At 31.9% G+C, this 27,331-nt stretch overlaps 2 protein-coding genes across 3 annotated transcripts; one reads left to right on the top strand and one right to left on the bottom strand.

Moving 5' to 3' along the window:
* Positions 1–25,867, top strand: LOC134707028 (uncharacterized). 2 transcript variants are annotated; one of them, XM_063566501.1, is made up of 14 exons: positions 1–117; positions 7,904–8,957; positions 9,412–9,498; positions 12,067–12,234; positions 12,987–13,097; positions 14,945–15,116; positions 16,122–16,212; positions 17,690–17,801; positions 18,718–18,783; positions 20,405–20,518; positions 21,073–21,300; positions 23,312–23,412; positions 25,052–25,157; positions 25,204–25,867. In XM_063566501.1, the coding sequence occupies exons 2-13, from the start codon at positions 7,934–7,936 to the stop codon at positions 25,136–25,138; spliced, it is 2,361 nt and encodes a 786-aa protein (XP_063422571.1). In that variant the 5' UTR covers positions 1–117; positions 7,904–7,933; the 3' UTR covers positions 25,139–25,157; positions 25,204–25,867. The 2 variants fall into 2 exon arrangements, with proteins under 2 accessions (XP_063422571.1, XP_063422570.1); XM_063566500.1 differs by having other exon boundaries at positions 25,052–25,867.
* LOC134705719 (uncharacterized protein K02A2.6-like) lies at positions 2,714–6,172 on the bottom strand. The gene has a single exon (XM_063564439.1). The coding sequence runs from the start codon at positions 6,170–6,172 to the stop codon at positions 2,714–2,716; it is 3,459 nt and encodes a 1,152-aa protein (XP_063420509.1).
* Positions 25,868–27,331: the final 1,464 nt, after the last annotated feature.

Raw genomic sequence — 27,331 nt, 5'->3', positions numbered from 1 at the left:
ATTCGCTCGGAACTCTTCTTGCATTATTGTTAACAACTGCATTTGTGCGGGATTTTTTTTATTTTTCTGTTCTACCCAAGAATTTGAACAGTTGAAGAAGAAAGAAAGATCAAGAAAGTAATGCAGAATAATTATGCAACAACTAAATCATTTTATTTTGTATTTTTTTTTTGTACAAATGTGCTTGTTTGTTTAGTGAACTTTTCCTGCATATCAAAAACTGCAGTTCCAGTGGAAATTATCTGCTGACTTTACCATGTTTACAGCAATACAGGTGACATGTCTTGTTACAGTTTACATGTCATATATTTATAAAAAAAACATGTGTCTTATGTCTAGTTTTACCTTCCGTGACAAGATAACACTGCGACTATTGAAGTTATATTAAATATAGCAGATGTGGTCGAGTGGTCTAGAGCGCTGGACATGAGGCTGTAGTGTATCAAAGTTGTGGGTTCAAAACCCGTTCCAGAAATTAAAAATTGTTAAGATTATATCTCAATTTGTCTGAATCCTTTGTATGCCGTCTTGTATTTATTTCTTTTTGTGTCCACTGTGAGGCATTTTAACCCTAATTAACATGTTTAACTGGGATACATGTCAACTCGTACTTTCGGCAACTCGTACTCAGCCAACTCGTACTTTTGGCAACTCGTACTTCTACCAACTCGTACTTCTACTAAGTCGTACCCTATATTTTTTTAGCATTATAATACAAGTTTTCTACGTCTATATCCGTAGATATGGATATTTTAACTCCCTGAAGTATCCCAATGCATCCTGAGGTAGATCCATATAGAATATGAAAAGGATATTTTTTAGTGAACATTGCGTTGAACATGTCTTAGTTTTTTCGTGTAAGTAGTAAATATTTATCTCTTCTTCCTGTTGTACTAGCTGATTATACAACTCTTTATAAATGCCTATAAGAATTAAAATGTATTGGTTTAATTTTTTATAATTATGATAGATAATTTTATTTCATAATTCAATTTACTTACAATTCTATGCAAAGGCACTTGACATCACGTATATTTAATTATTATTGATAATTTTTTAACCTGTAATAAATCACAAGTAATATGTGACACTTTAATAAACAAATTATGTATTGCAGTTCGCGTGCCGGTGATTCATTGATCATTGTTTCACACCTGAAGCATGTCGATTACCAGTAAATCGGCCCTTATTCACACACGAAGTGTGCCATTAATTAACCGTTAAACTTGGTTTTTTCAACGTTTAAGCCATGCATTTTCTTTTCGGTGAGGATGGTGATTGTTTAAGTATAACTCAACGGTCTTTGATGTTCATAGTGCCGCACTTATACCGATTTTTTGTTTTCATTTACTTCTCTCTGTTTATTCGACTTTTAACAAATCCATTCTATTTTTGTAGGTATGTTATCCACTAATGACCACTGATTAGCATATTGTGTAGTCCTAATTATGATATCAAATAAATTGCCGTCCAAACAATTTCAAACAATCGATTCTATTGAATACTAATGATTATAACGATTAGCATTACATAAGCTTATTTAAAACAATTATAATTGCATTTTATTAACATTGAAAGTTGTTTTTTCATTTGTATTTTGCTATATAATTATTTAAGTATTTGGATGAAGGCATAAAGATGTATATAATCCAAGTAGACTTATAACTATTTAATGGCGACTAGCAATACACAGTATACAAAGCATGTCTTATCATAGCACGTGTAACTCATTAACATAATGAGGTCGTGTTACTGTAGTATAAATAGATAAGGTATTTATAGCCAATACTGTTACATCCTTTCTCTTTTAGAAAATAAGATAATGTCTAATCTTAAACTGTCAAATGAGTGTAATTAAATTTACTGTAATATATCAAGCTGAATCAATTATAAGAATATAACAGATATTATCTTTAACATTAATTCATTTTCAAAATCGAATGTCTATTTTCTGAATTAACAAATTACTTTCAAATTATTATATTTAGTTAAAGTCCTTTTTTCTATTCTAATCTATTTCTAAAACTAGAGTCAAAGTACATTCAGTTCATAACAAAGTCTTTGTATTTTGCTGGTCTTTTGATCTTTCTCCCGAAGCGTGTAACCATTGGGTCGAACGGTACCGATTCTGTTTCGTCTCTTGAATTGTTTAGCGTCTCGTTTTGATTGTCTTGATTGTCAGTTTTAGGAACATCTACATTAACTTCTATGTTCTCCGGTTCATTAAACTGTTTGTATTGTTCATTTGTTTTTCGCACGGCTCGTCGGTTTCGGCGTATCATTTGTCCATTTTCTTTTCTAAGGTCGTATGATCTTGCACTGTGAGTGTTCGTGACAATTCCTTTTTCCCACTGTTTCTTACTTTCCGGCGCGATTCGGACAATATCTCCACGTTTGAGTTGTTTAAGATCACTCGCACCGCGGTTGTAATAATGAGATTGTCTTATTTTACTTTTTTCAATATTTTCGCGCACACTTTCGGCTAGTTCCGGTTTGAGTAAACTAGATTTGGTTGGTAGCAATGTTCGAGTTCTCCTATTCATAAGTTGTTGAGCCGGGCTATAGTTTGTACTTTGTTGAGGAGTGTTTCGATAATTTAAAATCGCTATTAAAGGATCGGATTGCGACTTTTTGGCTTTTTTCATCAAACGCTTTGCTGTTTTCACCGCGTTTTCCACCTTTCCATTCGATTGTGGATGTCTTGGGCTTGAGGTTATATGTTTAAAGTCCCATTTATTACTGAATTGCGGAATGCCTCAGATGAATATTGTGGTCCGTTGTCCGAGCAAACGAATTGTGGAATTCCGTAACGCGCAAAGTGTTGTTTCAACTTGTTGATTACTGTTTTTGATGTAGTGTCACTTAATCTGTCAATTTCAAAATAACTACTAAAATAGTCCACCTTTATCAAATAATCGTGATCGTTTAACGAGAATAGATCTGTTCCTACTTTAACCCAAGGTAGGTCTGGAATAACGTGTGACACTAAAGTCTCTTTTTGTTGTTTCATTCCGTATGATTGACACGTTTCACATTTGCTGTTGTAATCTCTGATTTCACTATTCATACGCGGCCAATATACACATTCACGAGCTCTTTTTAAACATCCTTCTATACCGATATGTGTATGAATTTGATCTAAAATTTCTGTCCGCATGCACTTAGGAATTACACAACGGTCCCCTTTGAATATAATTCCACCTTGTATCGACAGTTCGTCGCGGATGTGATAGTACGGCGCGATATCCTGTTGAGTATTTATCTCAGTCCATCCTTTAGCTACCTTGTCGCTAAGTTTGAGTAATACAGGGTCTTTCATTGTCGCGTCGGCAATATCTTTTTGACGTTTTGCTGATATTGCAAGGTAATCCCCCATGTTGATGTTTTCAAGTTCTATTTCAATGTCCGATCTTACATGACATATCTCGTCCTGCTTTTCCGATTTGTTTTTTCCATTGTTCAGGTACGCACGCGATAAAGTATCTGCTATATACTTGTATCTTCCTGGTTTGTAGTTTATTTCTATTGAATATCGTTGTAATCTCAAGAGCATTCGTTGGAGTCGTTTCGGCGCTTGAAACAGTGGCTTCTTGTAGATAATTTCAAGTGGTTTGTGGTCGCTTTCCACAAACACGTTTCTACCGTAAGTGTATTGGTGAAACTTTTCCATACCATATACAACAGCTAACAGTTCTTTTTCAATCTGTGCGTAATTTTGTTCTGTTTTAGTCAACGCTCGACTTGCGTATGCGATTGGTTGGTTGTTTTGCATTAACGTTGCACCAAGTCCTGTTTCGGACGTGTCACATTGTAGGGTTGTGCTAAGTTTCGGATCGAAGTATCTTAACACTGGCGTTTTGGTTATTGCGTCTTTAATTCGTGCGAACTCGTTATCGTGATCATCTGTCCAGTTCCACGCATTTTCTTTGTGTGTTAGATTTCTAATCGGCTCGCACAAATCGCTTAGATTTTCCATAAATTTCGTGAGATAGTTTACCATTCCCAGTAAACGTTGAACTCCTTTCACATCTTTCGGTTTGTCCATTTGCGTTATTGCAGCTATTTTCTCCGGACCGGGCTTAACACCGTCTGCTGTAAGTAGGTGTCCGATATAAGGCATTTCAGTAAGGCGTAAGTGAAATTTGTCTCGGTTTAGCTTAATATTTCTAGAACGGCATCGGTCGAGAAATGCTTTGAGCTTAATGTCATGATCGGCAGTTGCTTCTTCTACCGTATCTCCTTCACCGTATATAAGAATGTCGTCCGCGACTGTGCGTACACCTGGTAAATTTTCGATTTCGCGCTCTAGAAATTGTTGAAAATATTCAGGGGCGGGCGAGATTCCAAAAGGCATTTTCATCCATCGGAAGCGACCAAACGGTGTTTCAAATGTTGTCAAGTAACTACTCGATTCGTCCATATTCACATGCCAAAATCCGTTTTTAACATCACATTTACTGAATATTTTCGCTTTATTCAGCTCGGGCAATAAATCATCTATGATCGGAAGAGGGTAGTGACATCTCTTTAACGCTTTATTAAGAGGCTTTGGGTCTATGCATATTCTAAGTTTCCCATTCGGCTTCTTGACAGTTACAAGACTTGATACCCAGTCTGTTGGCGTATCAACCGCTTTAATCACTCCGTTCGTTTCTAATCGTTGAAGTTCACTTTTCAATTTCGGCTTCATCGCGATTGGTATGCGTCTTAACGGAGACTTCACGGGTGTGATTGTCTCATCAATTTCAAGGTGCAAATTTCCTTGAAAGCTTCCTTCTCCGTCAAATATATCTGCATATTCTTTGACAATGTTCTGCATTGAAAAATCGTTCACGTTATCTCCCTTTTCACATGTCAGTATGTTGTGAAACTGTATCTTGATCAAACTCATATGCTGGATTGCCTTTGACCCCAGCAGAGGTGTGTATTCATCACCGACAACTATAAATTTCACATTATATCGTTTGTTTGTTTTAGGATTTTTCAACCGTAGCGTGCAAATTCCATACGCTGACATCTGCGATTTATTATACATCGTTAGTGTGTTATCAGTTTCTTCAATGAGTGACTCATGCACCAGTGACTTCGGAATTAGATTAGCTGTTGCACCGCTATCTAATTGGAATTTTATCTGCTTGTTTTGATCAATTAAAAGCATCTTAGCGAATATTTTGCTTTGCACCATGTTTATTTCACTTGATTCTACTGTGTTGATTTCGAATTTGCTTTCGCTGTCATCTGTGTAAACATTTGCACTAACATGTTTTACTTCAGAGCGTCTTTTCATGTACTTTCCTTGTCTGCATTGAGATGAAAAGTGGTTATATTTTCCACACGAATTGCATTGTTTGCCATATGCGGGGCACTTTCCTTTCTCACATTGCCTTCCACAATAATCACAATTGTTTGCTTTCTTTGGAAATTTCTTATTGTCTGATTGTTTATCATGCTTGTATTGACTACGCTTTTGAAATTTAGTAGTTTTGTGTCTTACCGCTTTAATGTCTGTGCTTTCATTTATCCCGTTAGATCCTGCCATTGTTTGTAGTTTTTTCGTTGTTGACTCGAATGAACGACACAAGTCTATACTTTTTTGTAAAGTTAGTCCATCTTCTTGAAGTAGGCGCTTACGCGAAGTGTTGTCTCTTACACCACACACGATCCTGTCACGGATGAGGCTTTCTTCAAGTTGTCCATAATTGCACGTTTTCGCGAGTTTTCTTAGTTTTGACACGTATCCATCAATACTGTCGCATTCTTTTTGATCACATATATTGAAAGAGTACCTTTCAAAAGTTTCATTTGTTTTTCCTACGCAAAAAGCTTCGAATTTCTCAATTACTTTTGCAATATCTTTCCTGTCATTTTCTTCTTCAAATGCGAACCCGTCAAAAATGTCCATTGCATCTGATCCGACGCAAGTTAAAAGTGTTGCTGTGCGTAATTTTCCATCCTTTTCTGATAGTCCTGACGCAATTTCGTAGTTGTCCCATGTTCTTTTGAATTTTCTCCAATTCGTCGCAATATTTCCATCAAGATCAAGTTTTTGAGGAAATGGAATTAAAGATGGGGCGGCGGCAGCCATGTTTATTTGCGCCAATTGCGGTTCTTCAAGTTCATGTGCAATTTCTTCTCCGATGTCTGTGTCGCTTTCTGAACTTTCCGTGGACATTAGTTCTTAATCAAAGTTAATTTACCACATCTGACACCATATTTAAGTATTTGGATGAAGGCATAAAGATGTATATAATCCAAGTAGACTTATAACTATTTAATGGCGACTAGCAATACACAGTATACAAAGCATGTCTTATCATAGCACGTGTAACTCATTAACATAATGAGGTCGTGTTACTGTAGTATAAATAGATAAGGTATTTATAGCCAATACTGTTACAATAATGATATACGAAAGAAAGTTACAATAACTATGCATATAAGAGGGGGGATAGAAGGGGTCCTGATCCCGAAATCCCGGGCTTAAAAACACGAAATCCCAAGGTCCCGAATTTAAATAAAGTAAATCCCGACGTCCCGAAATTCGAAAACAAGAATTCCCGGATCCCGAAAGGGTCAATCCCGAAATCCCGAGCTTAAAAACACCCGATCCCGGAGTCCCGATAAAGGTCCTATCCCCCCTCATATAAACTAGATAAATAATATCAAATAAAACATGGTTACGAGTTGGTAAAAATAGGGTACGAGTTGGTTGAGTACGACTTGCTGAAAGTACGAGTTGTCGTGTACCCGTTTAACTGCATGTGAATAGAAAAATATGTTGGTCTCTTATGTTAAAGAAGCATTTGAAGAGTCCAAAATTTTATCTAAAACATATAATGACAATTGGTTGGGAAGCATTTATTCATTATTTAAATATCTTAATTTTACCTCGGAATATTTGTTAAATCACAAATCTCATATAAAGTCAATTATCATTAAAAAATTCCGAACTAAATATGTTGAAATTTGGCTTAACCAACTAAATAATGACAAACCTGATAATGAAAAACCTGGCATGGTGCAAGGAAATAAATTAAGGATCTACAGACTATTTAAAAATAATATAGGCCTTGAAAAATATTTATTGTTAAATAATTGTAAAACATTAAATGAGTTAACCAAATTTAGAATTAGTGCCCATGAACTTAAAATAGAAAAGGGAAGACATAAAGGAATACCCCCAGATAAAAGATTTTGTAAATTATGTAATTTAATGACATTGTTGAGGATGAAATTCATTTTCTTCTTCAATGTCCATCATTTTAAATTTATCCTCTAAATTTACTGATTTTAAAACTTTAAATGACCAATCTAAATTTGTATGGTTGATGTCAAAGGAAGATCCATTTGTTAATAACATACTGATTAAATTAATAGATAGTTTAATAAAGACTAGAAGAGTGAAATTAAGTATTAACACATGGGTAGTCCACAGCTCTTCTTCTAATTATAAAACGGTACTGATTGTGTTCACTCACTCATTATCTTTGAGAATATATACTGTGTTTGTTGTCTCCCTTCTCTTATATAATATAGTTTTAGTTTTATTGTCATGTAAAAAATCACCACAATTATTTGTACACTTTAATTTAAACTAATTGTAGTGCTCCTCTGGGTGTTTTGATTGACAAATAAAAATTGTAATTGTTTTTGTTGTTGTGGAAGGTTATTTCATTGGCAAACATCACCATGATCACAGCAACATGCACAGTAAAACTTTAAAATTAGTTAAAAAAAAATGTCCAAGTCTGATGTACATGATGTAAGAATCGGTAACAGAAGAAACTAGTAAGTAAAATGACCATGATCACCATAAATTAACAGTATTTTTGTTTTTGCCCATATACTTTTAGTAAATTATTGTATGCATCAATAAAGTGTTTCATTTCTTAATATTTTTCAGGAAACAGGTTGACCTCTGTAGTATTAAAACATGTCCATCCTTGGTGAGCATCCACAGAAAATTACAGAGAAAAGTTTGAGTTACCTGTTAAGCCTTACACGGCTTGACATAGAAAGTCAATCAATGACCAGACTAGCAGCGTTATCAGTCATTCAACAGTTAATGACAATAGACCCTACTGGTGATGTCAGAACTCTTTTCTTAAGCAATGGAATTTTAGAACAGGTTTTAATGGAATTTGATTTTGGTTTTGAATCTGAAGAGAATTCCACTTTTCTTGAAGTGTCCTTAAATATTTTATGGAATTTATCAAAACTTGCTATTTGTCCGGTACAGCCCCTTATTTCTGAGGTGGTATTTCGTAGACTTATGTTACTCTTTGATTCAACATCTTCATTTTACACATTCTCATCACAATTTACATCAACAGTGAAAAACCTTTGCGAAAATAAACATTTAGTTGGACATGTTTCACCATGTACAATATCAGTTAAAGTAAAGGAAGATATTACAAAGGCTACATGTGGTATGCTTAGAACTGTTAGTAACTTTCCAACTGAGGTGCATGTCTGTACTTTGTACGACACAAATGATCCTGACAATGAAATTGATTTGACAGCTCATCTTGTTTCAAACAAATTAGCATGGCCATTAGATACAAAAAGTAAACCTAATCAACAGAAAGAAGATGAATCTGAAAATGTTTGGAAGGATGTCATAGTGACAGAAGTTATAAGTGGGCCATATTTTTGGGCTCATATTGGAATTGAAACAATTGAAAACATGAGGAAAATTCAAAATCTACTGCTTCTGGAATATTCTTCAGGCAGACTTCATCGACTGTCTTGTGTGAAAGGTGATTTGATAGTTGTTGCAAAGGAAAGAGATGGTGAAGTATTCCTTTTCAGGGCCGAGGTGTTGTCAAGAAAGCCACAGGAAGTAAGGGCATGGGCCCTTGATTATGGATTTGTTTTTGATGTAGCAGCAGACAATGTATATAGTACACCTAACGATCTAAATCTACCTCCACAGATAAAGCTCTGTTTAATTCAAGGTATGTTGCCTACATTTTTTTACTTCTGTCAAAAACTTTACAGGATGCATTATGGCATACAAATGTCTGGCATCCATGTCTATCTGGCGTAAACATGTTGCACCGTAACTTGAGAATGACTTATCCAAATTTCATGAAACTTAATTACATAGTTGTTTCTTATGATGGTCAAACAATCTACATACTTTTTGGTGAAAATAAGATAAAACTTTTTGAGTTAGGGGACTGAAAAAACAATTTATGATTATTGCTGAAATCTTTACTCACATACTTTTTATTTATCACTAATCTAAAGATCTGTATACTTTTTGGTTTTGGTTCAAAATTCTATTTTAGAGTTATTGAGTTTTTTGTAAAAAAAAATAAGGGTTTTTGTTCACATGAGCGATATTGTAATCATAATGTATATAGACATATTAAATGATAATTTATTGAATAAAAATGTTTTATGTAGGTGTACAAGCACAGCCTAGGGACTCATTGATGGTAAAATTGTCTGGGGCCATTTTATGTAATCTGACACAGAAAAGCATACCAGCAGGTAAAAATACTGAAAGAACTTTGAAATTAAATACTATAACTTGTATACAAAGTTTATACAAAAAAATGTGGATCAGTCATTTCTGATGTTAGATATTAAGGTTCTTTAATACAACATGTACAATGACAAAATTCATTCAGTTTGCCAGGTAGAATAAAATTTAATTTTTCTTCATGACAGGTTGGCAAATCTTGTATTCTGGTGACATTGTTTACCATGTTTACTTTTTAAGCTAATTATATAACCATGCAGTGTTATCTTTAAAAAGCTATTGCCATCAACAGGTGAGGATCCAGCCATTCAAAAAGGAGGAATTTCAACTTTATGTCCCCATTCAAATGCATTGATCGTCCCCTAAAAGGGCTGTGTGTGTGGGGTTCCAACTATCTTGCGGCAGATTTTGATTTTTGATATGTGAGACTACCATCATGTTTGTGTCCACATGTGTTTGTATTGAAATTGCAGATTTTTAACTTTTTGGGATGGGGCCATTCGTGTCGTTTTGACACATCTAGTTTTGCTTAAGTTTTGGAGGGTTAAAGAAACTGAACAGTAAAACAAAAACTAGGTTTTAGTCATGAATTGTATTTTAATCTACAGTTTTGAAGAGTGTCTGTTGTTGAAGATGCTCATAGATCTAGATGAGTGACACATGCTCACAAGACATGCAAGAGCCACTAGTTTTTATAATATTCACTGCCTATTAACAAGTCTGAAGAGGGTAATTTATGAAGACCTTACACATTTACTTGAAATCTTTGGGTAGTAGTTTTGTTTGTGCAGTTTAAAAATAAACAAAAGTTTTATTAGTAAATTGAATTAAAACCAGAAAAAATACAGAATATAGATATAGGAAGACGTGGTGTGAGTGCCAATGAGACAACTCTCCATCCAAATAACAATTTATAAAAGTAAACCATTATAGGTCAATGTAGAAGACCAGTTTAAAAAGTATACGTGTATATGACATGATTTGTTTGGAGAAGCTTGTGTGTAGATTATTCAAACCTTGAAGAGAAGTTAAATTTGACAAGTTTACTTTTAAAATTTATATCAAATAAATCTTACTTATATCTTCAAGTATAATAAATTGACTAGTATAAGCATTATGCTGACGGCTTGTTAGCGCATACAGAAAAGTATCACAGTTTTCTGATATGAAAAGTTTTAATTGATTTTGAGACCCTTGAGAAGGTACCTTTTCCAAGACCATGCCAGTGCAAGTAATATTTTGCAGTATACATGTAGTATCACTTTAATGTTGATATAAATAAAATTATTGATTACTGATAGGTGGTATGAATGACATTGTTATTTTGGTTACAGGTGATATTGACTACTGATTGGTGGTATTACCATTGTTATTTTGGTTACAGGTGATATTGATTACTGATAGTTGGTATTGCCATTGTTATTTTGGTTACAGGGGGTATTGATTACTGATAGGTGGTATGAATGACATTGTTATTTTAGTTACAGTGATATTGATTACTGATAGGTGGTATTGCCATTGTTATTTTGGTTACAGGGGGTATGAATGACATTGTTATTTTAGTTACAGTGATATTGATTACTGATATGTGGTATTGCCATTGTTATTTTGGTTACAGGGGGTATTGATTACTGATAGGTGGTATGAATGACATTGTTATTTTGGTTACAGTGATATTGACTACTGATTGGTGGTATTACCATTGTTATTTTGGTTACAGGTGATATTGTATACTGATAGTTGGTATTGCCATTGTTATTTTGGTTACAGGGGGTATTGATTACTGATAGGTGGTATGAATGACATTGTTATTTTGGTTACAGTGATATTGATTACTGATAGGTGGTATTGCCATTGTTATTTTGGTTACAGGGGGGTATTGATTACTGATAGGGGGTATGAATGACATTGTTATTTTGGTTACAGTGCTATATATTACTGATAGGTGGTATTGCCATTGTTATTTTGGTTACAGTGTTATTTTGGTTACAGTGCTATAAATTACTGATACACTGATAGGTGGTATTGCCATTGTTATTTTGGTTACAGGGGGTATTGATTACTGATAGGTGGTATACATGACATTGTTATTTTGGTTACAGGGGGTATTGATTACTGATAGGTGGTATGAATGACATTGTTATTTTAGTTACAGGTGATATTGCTTACTAATAGGTGGTATGAATGACATTGTTATTTTGGTTACAGGTGATATTGATTACTGATAGGTGGTATACATGACATTGATATGTTGGTTACAGGGGGTATTGATTACTGATAGGTGGTATTGTCATTGTTATTTTGGTTACAGGGGGTATTGATTACTGATAGGTGGTATGAATGACATTGTTATTTTGGTTACAGGTGATATTGATTACTGATAGGTGGTATGAATGACATTGTTATTTTTGTTACAGGTGATATTTATTACTGATAGGTGGTATGAATGACATTGTTATTTTTGTTACAGGTGATATTGATTACTGATAGGTGGTATGAATGACATTGTTATTTTTGTTACAGGGGGTATTGATTACTGATAGGTGGTATGAATGACATTGTTATTTTGGTTACAGGTGATATCATATTGAAACTTGATGGTTTTGAGACGTTACAGAAGTTTATAGAAATAAGCCCAGATCAGGACACCAATACAGAGGTTCTCAAATTGATCACAAATCTGTCATTTGGTGAAAGAAAGAGAAGGAAATGGATAGAAACTGATATGATTCCAGTATTACTTGGCAAGATATTTATCATGTTGATATTGTGACAGATGAAATTTACTATTAATGTATTCCTGTATTGGTATACATGTATTTGGATATGAAAAAGAAGCTGTGCTATGATTGCCAATGAGATCACTATTTCCATGAGACCAAATGACACAGAATACTGTAAACCCATTTATTTTCACCAATACTTTTACTTTGGCAACCAAGACACATTATTGTTACATTCTTCAACTTTTTATAACCAAGTCTGCCAACTAAGAAATATCAACATGATCAATTGGAACTTTCGTCAACTACAAAGTTTAGAAACCAATACACAACAACTAAAATGTTACTCACATTTCTACAGACAAGTTGGCAACAGAGACATGTATACCAACTAGAACATTATAAAATTCAACAACCGACTTACCGAGTATAAAGACAGAGTCCTACCAATTATCATATTTTCTAAAGTTTCAATAATCAAGTCTGCCAATATACCAGTAACTATGCCATCTTGTGCAAAAAATTAGTAAAATGAATTAAACACACATTTGTTGGCTGTTCACAACAATGCCTTGTTATCAACACATGTATATATTTGGCATCAATATTAAACAAAGTTGAATATTTTTTACCAAAGAATACTATATAAAAAGAATGAAGACATTTCCAAAGGTTATATACATATTTCAAATTGTAAGTGTTCCTTCAAATACACTTTACCCAATAATGTATATTTTTACTCTTTAAGTGTTTTTTTAACTTCATTACTTTAGGAAAGACAATGGACCAAACTAATAAGCTGACTTTGCAGAATATTTTATACTGTCTGACCAACTTAATCATCCGATGTGATGAGGCAAGAGCCAAGTTTTATCACAGCCAAGGTATGTTGTCAAACAGACATAAGTTTGAATATGATGAGACACATTGTGTTCCCTATGATCTCTATTTTATGTGTTGCCTTTGATAATTGCCACAAACATTTGAATCAGCAACCTTGCATTAATCCAACTGTTATTATTTTATTATTCATAATATCGATTGTAAATGAAAGTTATGAATTCCTTTTTGGTCTAGTCTTAGACATTTATGCTGTGGAAGTGAGACAATGCATTCCAATATTCTGTCATTGTTGTCAACATTTAGGTACGGTCTGTCAGAAATGAAAAACTTTTTCAAGCCTTCTTTTGAATTTAATGAAATTTGGACAAACTTTTTTATGACCAACATACAGTTACAGTTTAATATAGTTTATATAGTTGGGTATTCTTTTTAATTATAATGGCAGTTTTTTACATACACAAAAAATGTTAGCCAATCAAGGAAGAAAAGCTGTTATTGCTTTATGTAGTAAAATTGTAGATGAATATTATAACTGTGAAACATTACTGTCCTTATTTGATACATATGTATCTAGTATACTTAATTATAGCTGTGAAGTGTGGGGTAATCATAAAGCTAATGATATAGAGAAAGTACATTTATATTTTTTAAAACGAATTCTTAATGTTAGAAAAACTGCTGTTAATAACATGGTTTACTGTGAATTGGGACGTTATCCTATGTATTTTGAAAGACAAAGAAGACTGATTCAATTTTGGTTCAAATTATTAAATACTGATAACTGTATACTTAAAGCATGTTATGAAGATATGTTGGAGAGTGCATTTAAAAAACCCAATGACAAATCGAATTGGGCTTGTTCAGTCAAAGATATTTTATGTAGTATGGTTTTCATGATGTATGGCTAAAACAAAGTGTAAACAAAGGTTGATATATTCATACATGAGCTAAAACAAAGAATGAAAGATACCTTTATTGCTGATGCTAATTCTTTTTTTAATAATTCATCAAATTGTATACTTTATAGATATATATATGACACAGATATACTGCAATTTTATTTAGATAGACCTGTTAATCAAATATATAAACCTTTTATATGTAAATATCGTATCTCCGCCCATAGCCTCAATATAGAAACAGGCAGATATTGCAATGTAGATAGAGAAAATAGATTATGTACTATGTGCACTAACAATATTGTAGAAGATGAATACCATGTTATTCTAGAATGTAAAAGATATAGTGATGTAAGAAAATTATACACTAAGAAATATTATTGGCAATATCCATCCACTTTTAAACTTATACAGTTGTTATCAGTTCACAATGTGAAAGAACTTAATAATTTAGGTAAATTTTTGTTTAATATTGAAAAAATTCGTAATATGTACTTGTATTATTTATTGATCATATGAATTTATTTTCATTCTCTGCCATGTATGTATTGTGTATAATTATTGTATTTATATTTCACTGATGCATTCAAAAATATTGTTAAATTGTATATTCTATAAGCTGTATTGCTTCTGAATAAAGTATTATTATATATATATTTTGAAGGTACATTGACCAAGTACCGTAGTATTTTGAAGAATTTCAAGAAAATCTGTCAGTGAATATTTAGACACTTGTACCTTAACTAGGGTTATAATTAAGAACCCTTTATTTTTATCAATCAGAATATTTTAAGTAATGTGTGTAAAGCCAAATTTTTGTAAATTTAAAAATTTGCATGCAAGCCTCTGTAAAACATTTGTTTGTTTTTTAAGTGAATTTCATTTGATTGCTTTATAGCATAATATTATTCAAGAATGAATACACTATTTTTGACTACTCATACATATATAATAACAAATAGGCTATATCAAATGTATTTATTTTGTAGGTATAGATACTATTTTAACAGTCCTCATCACTTCTCAGAGAAATTCATCTGTATCTCGAGCTGCTATACATCTTCTAAAAGCCTTCATCCAAAGATTAAATCAAGCATCAACAGAATGTTTACCAACGAACATGTCATTGCGATCAGGAAAAAATTCAAACCATATGAAATCGTAAGTTCATCGTTACCCGGTATATTGAATTTAGAAGATTTTATTTTTGTTATTCCAGAATTTTGAATTTTTTCCTACATATAAACAATGCAAACAAATATGTCAAAAAGTTTATTTCAGCCAATCATAAATAACTTGTTTTTAAATAATTGATGAAAGTTTTATTCTGTAAAATAGATAACATAGTATAACTGTAGGTCAAACATATCATGCTCTCATAATTACTTACTAAATTATTTTAAAAAAAAAACATAACTATTTACTAAATTATCATATTCAGCCTACAGTGGGACATAAGACCACAATCCTCTGACAATGAAAATCATAATTTGAAGAATATACTGTTAATTCTGATGTCATTTTGACTTTTGAAGAATGGACAAAAATGTGAGATTAATAATTGCTATTTCAGGAAAAAATGTATCAGAATGGCAGTTCTTATTATTTCAATATTTCAATTTCCTGTTGCATTATTTACATTAATAAATACTTCAAAATAATAGTTTATTTGAATATCATACCATAATAAAAGTTTTGCAACAGCTCAAGACATTCTAATCTTTAACTTCATACAATACCACTGTGGATACATAAATATTTGTTCATACCGATTTTTCGTGGATTTCATGTGTACAGGGAAACCAGGAATTTAAATGTTCAACGAAATGCAAATTTTCTAAAGGAAAGTGTGCAGACTTTTCCAAAACCAGGAAATAAAATAACCAAGAATATACAAGTTTTCCTCAATTCACGAAAATGATACGTACAAAAATAAATAAATCAACAGTATAAGGAAATATCTTTTTACTCAAAAGAAGACTGTTTGAATTTCAGAATATTGTAAATGTACAATCACACGCAAAGACATATTCAATACTTGTAACATGAAATAATTCTAGACTTATACTTAAAGTAACATTTTATATATTTATACACATTGATTTTGTCAATAGATTTGAATTTTCTAAGAATCTTAGTTTGCTTTTTTATTTAAATTATTAACAGCGAGATGGACAAACTACTTCAAGAAATGTCTGATGTTCGATTGAGGAAAGGAGAAATACAATATGCCATTCCAGAAGACAGACTTAGTCATGTTAGTTTGCACTCTTTCGTCTTTTATTTATCTAGAAATCATACATTTATTTATAAGCAAACACTTTGTTTCATTTGTGAATACTTTTTAGAATAATGAGTGTGAAACAATTAAAACTAGATAACCTATGGGCTAAATTATGATAAGATGATAAACAAGAAACAAATATGACAGAGCAATCAAGGGTTGCAACTAAATAACTGGCACCTACAGTCTGGGATACGTCTTGTACAAGTGTATTTTATCTACTTGAAGAAGTGAAAAAAAAATATACACATATAAGTAAATAAATAATGTTTGAATAATCTCCCCTTAATTTTCTGAAAAAGTAAATTTTTCTTACAATGCCACAAAAATCCTCAAGTTTTGAGATATAAAATCATGCCTTTAATAATTTTTCCTAGGTTTGCTCAAATTTTTTCATTAAAGTTCAATGTTTCATCTCATTAATTCATCAAAGAAACTGATTGAGCAAAGTTTTTGTATATTTGCGCAATGCAATCAAAAATTGCTTCTTTGGGGCTTGTAAATGAGCAGTGTTTAGAAGATAACAGACATATGGGACTTTCATTGTCCATGTAATTACACTTAAATGATAAGTTAAGACATCTGCAAAGGGTACACAATATAAAATTCTATTAGAGCAAAGACATCTTCAGAATTTAAGAAAAGAAGAAAGGATGATTTTTTTACCTATACAAGTAAAAAAAATCTGAATGCTGAAGGGACATAACTCAGCCAATTATTTTTTTCCCTATACAAGTAAATAAAATTCACTTGTATAAGTATCCTACAAATTTACTTATATGTGTATATTTTTTTTTACTTCTTCAAGTAAATAAAATACACTTGTACAAGTAGTACCCCTGACTGACCTAATAGTACAATCCCAATAAATTTTTTTTTATGTTAAATGCTTTTTAAAGGTAAGAAAGTGTTGATTTCTGTCTCATTGAAGACACTTTTGTCTCTCAGTTTATATACTACCTGATAGATAAATAGATTTAAAGAAAATGAGAAGACACAGAGAGGACTATCAAAACTATAAATTGAAGAAAAATTATACATTAGTCTTTAATGATTCATTTATTTTCGTGGGTACCAATTTTCATGGATTAAGGAAAACTGACATTTTTAGTGGATATTCAATTTCATGGTTTTGCCAAAGTCTGCATACAAGCCAATGTAAAATTTGCAATTTCGTTTAACATTTGAATTTGTGTTTAACCTGTACCCATGAAATCCACAAAAATTGGTATCCAACAAATATTAATGAATCCACAGTAAGCTACATTTTGAATAATTTTGGAAAGTTCGTTCCACACAATGTGAATCTTTGGTACACATTGATTGTACTCTTATATAGTTCTACATTTTAGACACTCAACTCATTTCACATTGGTTTTGAGGGAGATGCAATATCATTTGTCCTACAACTTGTATTATAAAGGAGAATGGCAATTTTTATTTTTTTAAGAATTTTTCACATGATGATCAAGAAGCAATGCGACCTAAACCAGCTGATATTGGACAGCAGCCTCCAACTAAGCAGCAGTTACTTGATATGATGGAAGGTAGACACAATTCAGGTTAGTGTAATTTATTTTACCATCTTCCATAATGAAAAAGTGCACTATCTCTAGGCTTATCAGTTTAGCCTGACAAAAATGATGAATTGTCTATGGTAAAATCTGTTTGTTCAAATTGAAGCAAGTTGACCTAACATTTCAACTTATCTGAGGTTCATTTGATGTTTAGAGTTTCACCATTTTCCTGTATTAAAGGCTCAATTAGTTAGGATTTATGGGTGATTTACATCTTACCTGTATTTTTTACCTTGTATTATCAATCTGGTATGATATATTCTTTGTTGTAGAAATGTTTTTATCTCAATTTATCTGCATTAATTTTTCAGTATTGAACTGAACTACATGTAATAGCTTAGCACTTTGAAAATAAAATTAACATACAAACTGACACTATTATCTAGATATCAATTACTTTGTTAACTTTCATCATGTTCATGGAATGTAAGAAATTTGATCTTGAGTTCCTCATTTAAAAAAAAGTAGGATTTAAGTTATAAAAGTTGTTAGTGTTTTGGCAGTCAATATTTCACTGATACACTGACAACAACAGTTGCAGGGGAGATACAAGATCCCATGGAGCCCTTTACACATTTTTAAACACCCGTTTACGGGATGTATTATGGTATACCTCTCTCTGTCCTTCTGTCTGTCTGTCGTCAACAAGTCGGACATTTACTAAAAAACACCTGAAATGGTAATTAAGTTATACCTTTTGACATTCCCTTTTGGTTTTTTTATTATAACTATGCATTGATAGTAAAATTCAAAATTGCTTTTGTACATAGAATAATAGCATTTTTGTTTTTTTTTAAGTACAGACAAAAATACTTAAATGGAAATGTGCAAATTGCTGATAAAGCAGTTTAAGAGGGGTAAATTTACTATAGAAAAATGTTTTTTAATTTTATCATTTCAGATTTAGACCCTATACCGATCAATGCTTGTGCAAAGAGTTTTGACAGCAAGAAATATTTTATAAAAGGTAAACATTAGTATCAACATTAATTTTCAAAACTATTAAATATTTGCAATAATGAAAATCTGCATTTACACCTGACAGTGCTGTTAAGATTAAACTGGTTTTTATGCCACTGCTTTAGGCAACAGGGACAATAAAAGTGTTACAGTTGACCCTCTTTCCTTTTGTCAGTCAAGTCTCTCCATCCATTTTTTGTTTCCTCACTCTATCTTCAGTTTTACTCATCAAAATTTTATAAGACTTCTAGAGTTATGCCCCTTTATAACTTGAAAAATTGTAAACATTTTTGTTTCTATACTCTCACTTCAAAATTTTATTAAAATCTCACACAATGCTAAGAACAAAAACTATCAGACAGAAGTTGAATTTGGGCAGTGAGTCACATACTGCTCTAGAGTTATGTCCCTTTTTTGTCGAGCCTTCAACTTTAGTCGAAAAAGCGAGACTAAGCGATCCTACATTCCGGCGGCGGCGGCGTCGGCCTCCACAAACATTCACTCTGTGGTTAAAGTTTTTTAAATTTTAATAACTTTCTTAAACTATACTGGATTTCTACCAAACTTGGACAGAAGCTTGTTTATGATCATTAGATAGTATCCAAAAGTAAATTTTATAAAAAAATAAATCCATTTTTTCCAAATTTTCATTTGAATGGACTTAGTTTTTCTGCGGGGAAACATAACATTCACTCTGTGGTTAAAGTTTTTAAAATTTTAATAACTTTCTTAAACTATCCTGGGTTTGTACCAAAATTGGACAGAAGCTTATTTATGATCATAAGATAATATCCAGAAGTAAATTTTGTAAAAAAATAAATCCATTTTTTCCATATTTTACATTTGAATGGACTTAGTTTTTCTTCCAGTTAACATTACATAAAGTCTGCATTTAAAGTTTTTAAAGCATTTATTAGATTCATAAACTATGCTGGATTTTTACCAAACTTGGACAAAAGATTCTTACAATCAAAAGATTGTATCAAGAGGAATATTTTTATTGATTTTTTTCCTCATTTTTGTTGAGCCTGCCATTTACAGCAAAAGTAGGCGAGACACTGGGTTCCGCGGAACCCTTACAAATTTTTAACTTTGTGGACAATTACAAACCATGAGTGAGGGGGCGCAGAACCTTTTTTGGGATGTTGGATTCAGGTGTTTTTAAGCTCGGGATTTTGGGATTGTCCCTTTCCGAATATGGGATGCCATTTCTTTATTGATGTGGGGGATGTCAGGATTTGTTTTTTTTTTGAATTCAGGACCTCAGGGTTTCATGTTTTTAAGCTGGGATTTTCAGACACACTACATTACACATTCACTTTATCCCTAACTCCTCAGATTCTTCTAATCAGAGTTTGATATATTTATTTTGAATTTTCACTTTATAATGCAAATGTTCACTTTACATTCTGAGTGACTTTAATGAATGCTAGGAATGTGCAAGGTTGGTGGTATGATTTTGTGATCTTGATCAAAGTACATTCTCTGGTGGATAGTTTCTCATTGGAAATAATTCCACATGTCCTTATTTTTATATAACATGTTGTCCTAGATGTGCATGAAATATTTACTGCTGGATTTTTTAAAAGAATCCTTTACTCAATAATGAAATTTCTTTCATTTTACAGACCAAATAGTTGACATCCAGACAGATTCACTGCATGAATTGAGGCCAAATAAGACTTTATCCACTGTATCTGCCTCATTAATATCCACTCATGTCTGTGGAATGCTTAACAATCGTAAGTTCATCTTAGAAATCAAAATAATACACCATAGATAATAAATTGCATGCAAGGTGTTAATTATACTAAGAAGAAAGAAACAAATGTTATTCTCCTATCTTAAAGCTTGTTATACAGGTTTGGTAAATTATGTTACCATAAATTGCACTGAAGTTAATAATTAACAAGGTTACTATAGACTTAGAAATTATTGCAATGTTTTTATAATTGCGAAAAAATGCATTGTTAAAATTGCAATAATTTAAACTCATATTTTGAAATTTTTCATGTGACTTATAAATCAGAAAGGAGTATTGAATGCAATGACAACAAGTTTGTTTAAAACCATGTTCTGTTTACGTCAACACACATGTTTGCTTACAAATCAGGAATGAATTCATGTATTTTAGTATTATTGATATTCATTAAGCTACTACTTCTGCATAGAAATTAAAAGAGAATGGAAAATGTAGATCACTACAATAAACAATTATAAAAATTAGTGGCTTAAGCAGTCCCACCTGTCAGAAATAAAAATTAAATTAACCATGGTGATTTTCCTTGTATATCAGGTAAAGGTGGTGAGATTATTTTCGGATTATCCACAATATCAAAGGCAGAGGGATTAAAGGCATCTAGGGATGATCGAGATGAGTTTAGACTTGGTGTAGATAGAATGATGACAGATAAGTTGTCTCCCCCTGCCCTGCATTCTTTGTTTGATATGGAGTACCATCAGGTTGTAGAAGAGAATGAAGATTCAGGAAGATTAATACCAATACCAGATTTGTATATTATTGGTAAGTAAAGCTGCAGTATTGAACAAATATAAAGTAGAATAAGCATGACTTAAATGTTCTTTTGTCTCAACTAATTAATTTAAAACAACTGTGAAAATAAAGGTACTGTAAATTATTGTGTGCCTCAATTATTAAGATATTTTGAGAATGGACAAAAAAGTGAGATTAATTCTTGCAATATTTGGAAAATCTGTGTACAGGTATATGTAACATATATCAGAACATGAGTAATTAATACATGTAATAGTTTTGCAAAAGTCATCCAGTTGCATTATTCATATTTAAAACTATCCCAATAATTTCCAGATTAACCATATTTATCTTATCCCATATGAACACAGATTTTTGGCTTAAAATTTTTTTTAGAACTCATAAAAGATTACCAAAATTATGCATAGTAAGACACATCTGAAAATTGATTACTACAAAATTTACCCCTTTCATGTTGAACAAAGATTTCTTATTCTTAAAAGATTTAGAATCCATTATTTATTGATACTTATTTTTTATTGCCCCACAACAGAGTTGTCGGTGCCATATAGTTTTACCCTTGTCTGAAATTCCGTAATTCCGAAATTCCGTTATTCAACAACAAACCATTGGCTAGAGGTATAGGGGGAGGGTTGAGATCTAATAAATATGTTTAACCCCGCCGCATTTTTGCGCCTGTCCCAAGTCAGGAGCCTCAGGCCTTTGTTAGTCCTGTATATTTAATTTTAGTTTCTTGTGTACAATTTGTAAATTATTATGGCGTTCATTATCACTGAACTAGTATATATTTTTAGGGGCCAGTTGAAGGACACCTCCGGGTGCATGAATTTATCGCTACATTGAAGACCTGTTAGTGACCTTCTGCTGTTGTTTTTTCTATGGTTGGGTTGTTGTCTCTTTCCCATTTCCATTCTCAATTTTATTAATTTCATTATACGGAGGTTTTTTTCTAAAGGCCTGCAGATATTGGGCTGATTATTGGTATGTAAGTTAACCATGATGAGTTACAGATCAAGTTTAAGTTTTCTTCTGCTCCGCTAGTTTTTGCTGAAACAATGGGCTTTGGACTTTGATAAATTGTTTAAAATCACAGTTATACAGATTGTTTTTTTCTAAAATCTTTTAGATATAGGGCTGAATTTTAGTATGTGAGTTGACCATGATGAGTTACAGATCAAGTTCAAGTTTCATTCTGCTCGTCTAATTTTTACCGAAATTACAGACTTTGATAAATTGTTGAAAGTCACAGTTATATGGACCTTTTTTCTAAGCTCTTTCAGATATTGGGACGATTTTTGGCATGTGAGTTAACCAAGATGAGTTACAGATCAAGTTTAAGTTTTGTTCTGCTTGTCTAGGTTTTGCCGAAATTATGGGCTATGGACTTTGATAGATTGTTGAAAATCACAGTTATACAGACTTTTTTTCTTAACTCTCTTAGATATTGGGCTGATTTTTGGTATGTGAGTTACTCATAATGACTTACAAATCAAGTTAAAGTTTTGTTCCGCTCAGCTAATTTATGCCTAAATAAAAAATTTACAACTTTGAAAATTGTTGAAAATCACAGTTATACAGACTAAATTTCTATACGCCTCCAGATTTTCACCTGATTTTTTATATGGGAGACTACCATCATGTTTGTATCCACATGTGTTATTGAAATTGCAGATTTTTCAACTTTTTTAGACGGGGCCATTCGTGTCCCTTTGACACATCTAGTTTACTTCCTGAAATATTTTGTAAGATAACATAATATATAGTTGCACCAGCATATATCAATCTGTTAATTTTGACTTGTCAATTTTTGTCACAGAATTTGAAGTCATAAAACATGTAAAACTTTGCTCAGTGCTTGGAGCATAAAAGTTATGCTTGATACATGAAATCCAGTAATTTGATTGGTTGATTTTGGTGTTATAAGTACAAAAAACTGACTGGAAAGTTTTTTACTTCAAGGCATGGCAGCAGCTGGAATTTTTAAGTCTTTTTTTTAATCTTTTAATAATTTTTGTTTCAGTTATCAGAATAAAACCATCAAAAGGTAGTTTATATACAATGAAGAGAGACAATACTAGTTATATCAGATTTGGTTCTACTACAGCTCTATTATCTATGCAGGTATGTGAAAACACGACTCAGAATTGGTTAATGCCAACTTATCATCTTTATATTGTCCCTAAATTAGTTTTTGCTTTTCTGTGAAGAATTTCTGGGTAAAGATTTGTTTTCCTTCTCTGCATTATACTGTATGTAACCAAGTCCTCAATGCCTTATGTTTAGTTTTCTAAATAGGCCAATTTTAGAATCAGCACATACAATTACATACCTGTCAACTGACCCGTATTTTGCGGGTGTGACCCGAGATTTTCACAATTATGAGGGATCACACGGGACACCCGCCGGGTCATTCAAATAACCCGGGAATTCCGAAAATGACCCGATTTCACCCGTTTTTCTTAGCTTTGAGATTGATTTCATAAGTAATATTCCTTTGAAATACCGGCAAATTCGTAATTCTTCCATGAACAGGAAGTTCATTTAGCTATACAAACTGTCAAATTAAGTGACCCATTAAGTGTATGGCTTCACTTGACAGCTTTTGTGTCAAACAAACTGTTAATTAACACCAATTACCTTGGCTTTAGGTCGTAAATAAATCATCATAAATTGTAAACATATTTCAAATAGACGTCTACAGTTACTTCCCCTTATTTGTCACCATTCAAAATTATTCCTTATTTTTACGTTTCATGGGTGAAAAAGATTAAATCATTAATAAATATAAAATTCAAATACATATTGAAAACTAAATTTTTATTATTTATATACCTTTATACAATTTAAAAAAAAAAAGTTGAAAATTATTTTTTACATTTATACCTTCTTTAAATATATTACTATATTTTATTACAGTCTAATTTCCTTATATAATCAAAACTGGTATGTTTAAAGGCTACATAGCCAGCAATCTGAAACATTATAAAATCACTTTTTGAACAATTTTAATTTTATTTTGATGAAAACAAATAGCAAAGAACATAAGACTGTTACACAGATTTTTAAAAATCTTGAAAAGTGCAATGAAGTAATAATTAATAGGATTTAAAATGACTTAACCAAGTGAACATGCATTGATGTTGTGGTATCTTTGATATACTTTACAAGAAAATGTACCATAAATACTGAAATTCAGCTCGAAAAAGTTCGTACGCGTTATGACCTGAGATTTGATTCTTCAATGCAGGTCATGACCTGCATTTTCATCGTCACAGGTTGACAGGTATGCAATTATGAAAGACTATGTTTTGTGTTTGATAAAATTTTCTTTTGTAAATTGCAGTACTAAAACTTATATAAGACTCTGTCTCCTCAGGGTCTTATGATATACTAATGATATATGTATAGAGCAAGATCAAAATAAGCAATACAAGCACTTTAAAACTTTAAGTTTATTTAAAAGATCAGATAAAACCAGTCAATTTATATATTCTTTTAACAATGGTTACTAACTTAAACTTTGACTAAGGTTTAGTGAGAATTGTTAAATTATTCCTTTCTTTCTTGCTCAAGAATCTATAGATTTTTGTATATTTTTTAAATACAAAGTTTGAAAAGCACAGTGCTGGTCTTAAACATCTATTAAAAATCTGATAGGCTGTTTTGATCATAACTATGAATATATTAGAAAATCTTTTCTTTTCTTGTTTTAAGAAATTTTTTGACCTATGATAAAGTTGTATTTTAATTCTTTGTACAGGATTTAAGAAATTTGGTTATATTAGAAGAAGAGGACAGATACAGATCACAGATCATAGAGCTACGTCATAAATTACAAGAACATTAGCAATAGCTGTATTTGAGAGCTACGTCATAAATTACAAGAACATAAGCAATAGCTGTATTTGAGAGTCCAGTTTCAATGACAGTGTTATAACTAGTACATTAATAAGACTTCTGAAAAACTGAATGTTCCTAGGCCGACCTTTAATTTTAAGTACATGTGTCCTTTTGTCAATGCCAACAATTCTAGTGTTGGACCTCACTAGGGTAATGAGAAAAAGAAAACATAACTCTGTTTCTTAATACTTGTTGTAAAATTAACATTTGTGTTCATTATTAAGTTGTATATGATTATTTCTGAATTGCATAAAAAGGTTAATATTGTTTCACTTCATTTCGTTTATCATGTCAGTTAAAGAAAACCTGATAAAAACAGTTCAATTTATTAATATAGTGTTAATTCCCATAAATGACAAGACTTGTGTTAATTTTACAACAATATTAAATTAAAAAGAAAATGTAGTTTTTAGGACTGCAGCTATCAAATATTTGGAACAAAAAGCGAAATACTATTAGGTTTGTGTAGAAATTCCACCTACATAAAATGTTATATGTTTATCCAAATACAAAATTATGCCAACTTTTTTCTCTTAAAAATTCTGCCCCCGCTTATCCCCCATGAGACTTCACTGTTCAGTGCTTATCCGAAAGGTTTATGTTGTAAATTGCATTCCATTTGATCTCAAATCTTAATTTCCCTAAAATATTAATAAAGATTTTGAAGAACCAAAAATGTTTTTTAGATATTTAATTATTGCCCTTATGGACACTGGAACTGTATTTTTAAAGGCAGTGCTTTAAGGACTGACTTTCAAGTCACGAGGTTCATCTTTCCTTACGCAAATCTTTGCTGGGGGTCATTTTGCAAGAAATAGATCCGGAAATGTTTAAATTTCTCCTCTACTTTTTGTGGTATGAAATGGTTTTTGTTCCCTTCATTTACATTGGGAAATAAAGAAACGATCAGTGTGTATTGTTCGTTTTAAAAATCTGTTTATTAATGTGTCTTTTGCATTATAAGCAGTCAATCTGATTACAAACTATTATTATTTGAATTCCGTGTGGAAAGAGGTCCATTCAATTTCTAGTACTATTTGCGATCTAAAGATATTTTAAAATCATTTCACTCGTTGATATAACATGATATTACAATTAAAAGTCGACTGACCGTGAATTATATTGCATAATATACAATTTAAAGTATTTCTGTACGTGAAGCCGTATGACGTTATAGTTATTTCGGTCTCAGTTATGTAAAGTATGAAATTATCGTTCCTGAATAGGGTTCCACTAATTAAAGACAAGAAGCGTCAAAAAGTGATAAGAAGCGACAATAAAATTAATATAGCGATAAGAAGCGACAATACAATTAATTTAGTGAGAAGAAGCGTCAAGAAGACTATATACCGACTATACGTAAATAAACAAAATGTCAGTGCAACAACTTATTCCCAGCAGATATTAAAAAAAAAAACAGCATTATTTTTTATTATAGGGGCGGTTATAAAACATTTTTTATATTACTGTACATTGATAGATAAAAATATGTCTTTATTAAGAAGAAAGGGATTGTCTAGTTTTTATTAGATATATAAAAACATGTTTTATGCACACGCTAAAAATTGGCCATCAAAACAATAAGTTTCCAATTTTCTTTTAAAGAATTTATTGAATCAAAACCATGCAAAATCATTTCCTTTCTAACAGTGAAATTCTTCTTTTTCATAGGGACATATTTGATAGGCTTAGCTTTACCCTATCACATCAAATGAGAATAGCCCTGTGAGAGAATTGCGATTCGCTTGTCCCTTGTTAGTTATTGTCGCTTCGTCACTAAATTAATCTTCTTGTCGCTGTTTGTCTCTAAAATTCTTCTTGTCTCTTATTAGTGAGACCAGTCAGTTCCGTCCTTAACTTCCGTTTTTGCACTGCAAAACAACCACACAATTAACGATGCTTAGTCCTTGTTGGTGTGTACCTGACTGTCATTTAAGAGGAGGACATGCATGTCTAAATGACTTAATAAGAAGAAAAGTTGGATCAACGCCATGGCTCAAACGTAGATTGTTATGTGCGATGCAATCGTAGAGCCCATACCAATCAGCTGTTGTTTGCAAGGCACATTTTACTGAAAACGACTACGTTCAGGAAACTATTCATGGTAAAACTTTATTTTCTTTAAGAAATATATACTGTT

The sequence above is a fragment of the Mytilus trossulus genome, chromosome 2, assembly GCF_036588685.1.
Source record: "Mytilus trossulus isolate FHL-02 chromosome 2, PNRI_Mtr1.1.1.hap1, whole genome shotgun sequence".
NCBI classification, from domain to species: Eukaryota; Metazoa; Mollusca; class Bivalvia; order Mytilida; family Mytilidae; genus Mytilus; species Mytilus trossulus.
This window is presented reverse-complemented; position numbering and strand designations above follow the sequence as displayed.

Bases quoted from the DNA above. Each gene is read 5' to 3' on its own strand.
- LOC134705719 (XM_063564439.1), bottom strand. From the start codon at position 6,172: ATGTCCACGGAAAGTTCAGAAAGCGACACAGACATCGGAGAAGAAATT.
- LOC134707028 (XM_063566501.1), top strand. From the start codon at position 7,934: ATGTCCATCCTTGGTGAGCATCCACAGAAAATTACAGAGAAAAGTTTG. The intron at 13,098-14,944 runs GTATGTTGTCAA...TTTATTTTGTAG, and splicing joins CAAGTTTTATCACAGCCAAG to GTATAGATACTATTTTAACA. The intron at 18,784-20,404 runs GTAAACATTAGT...TTCATTTTACAG, and splicing joins CAAGAAATATTTTATAAAAG to ACCAAATAGTTGACATCCAG.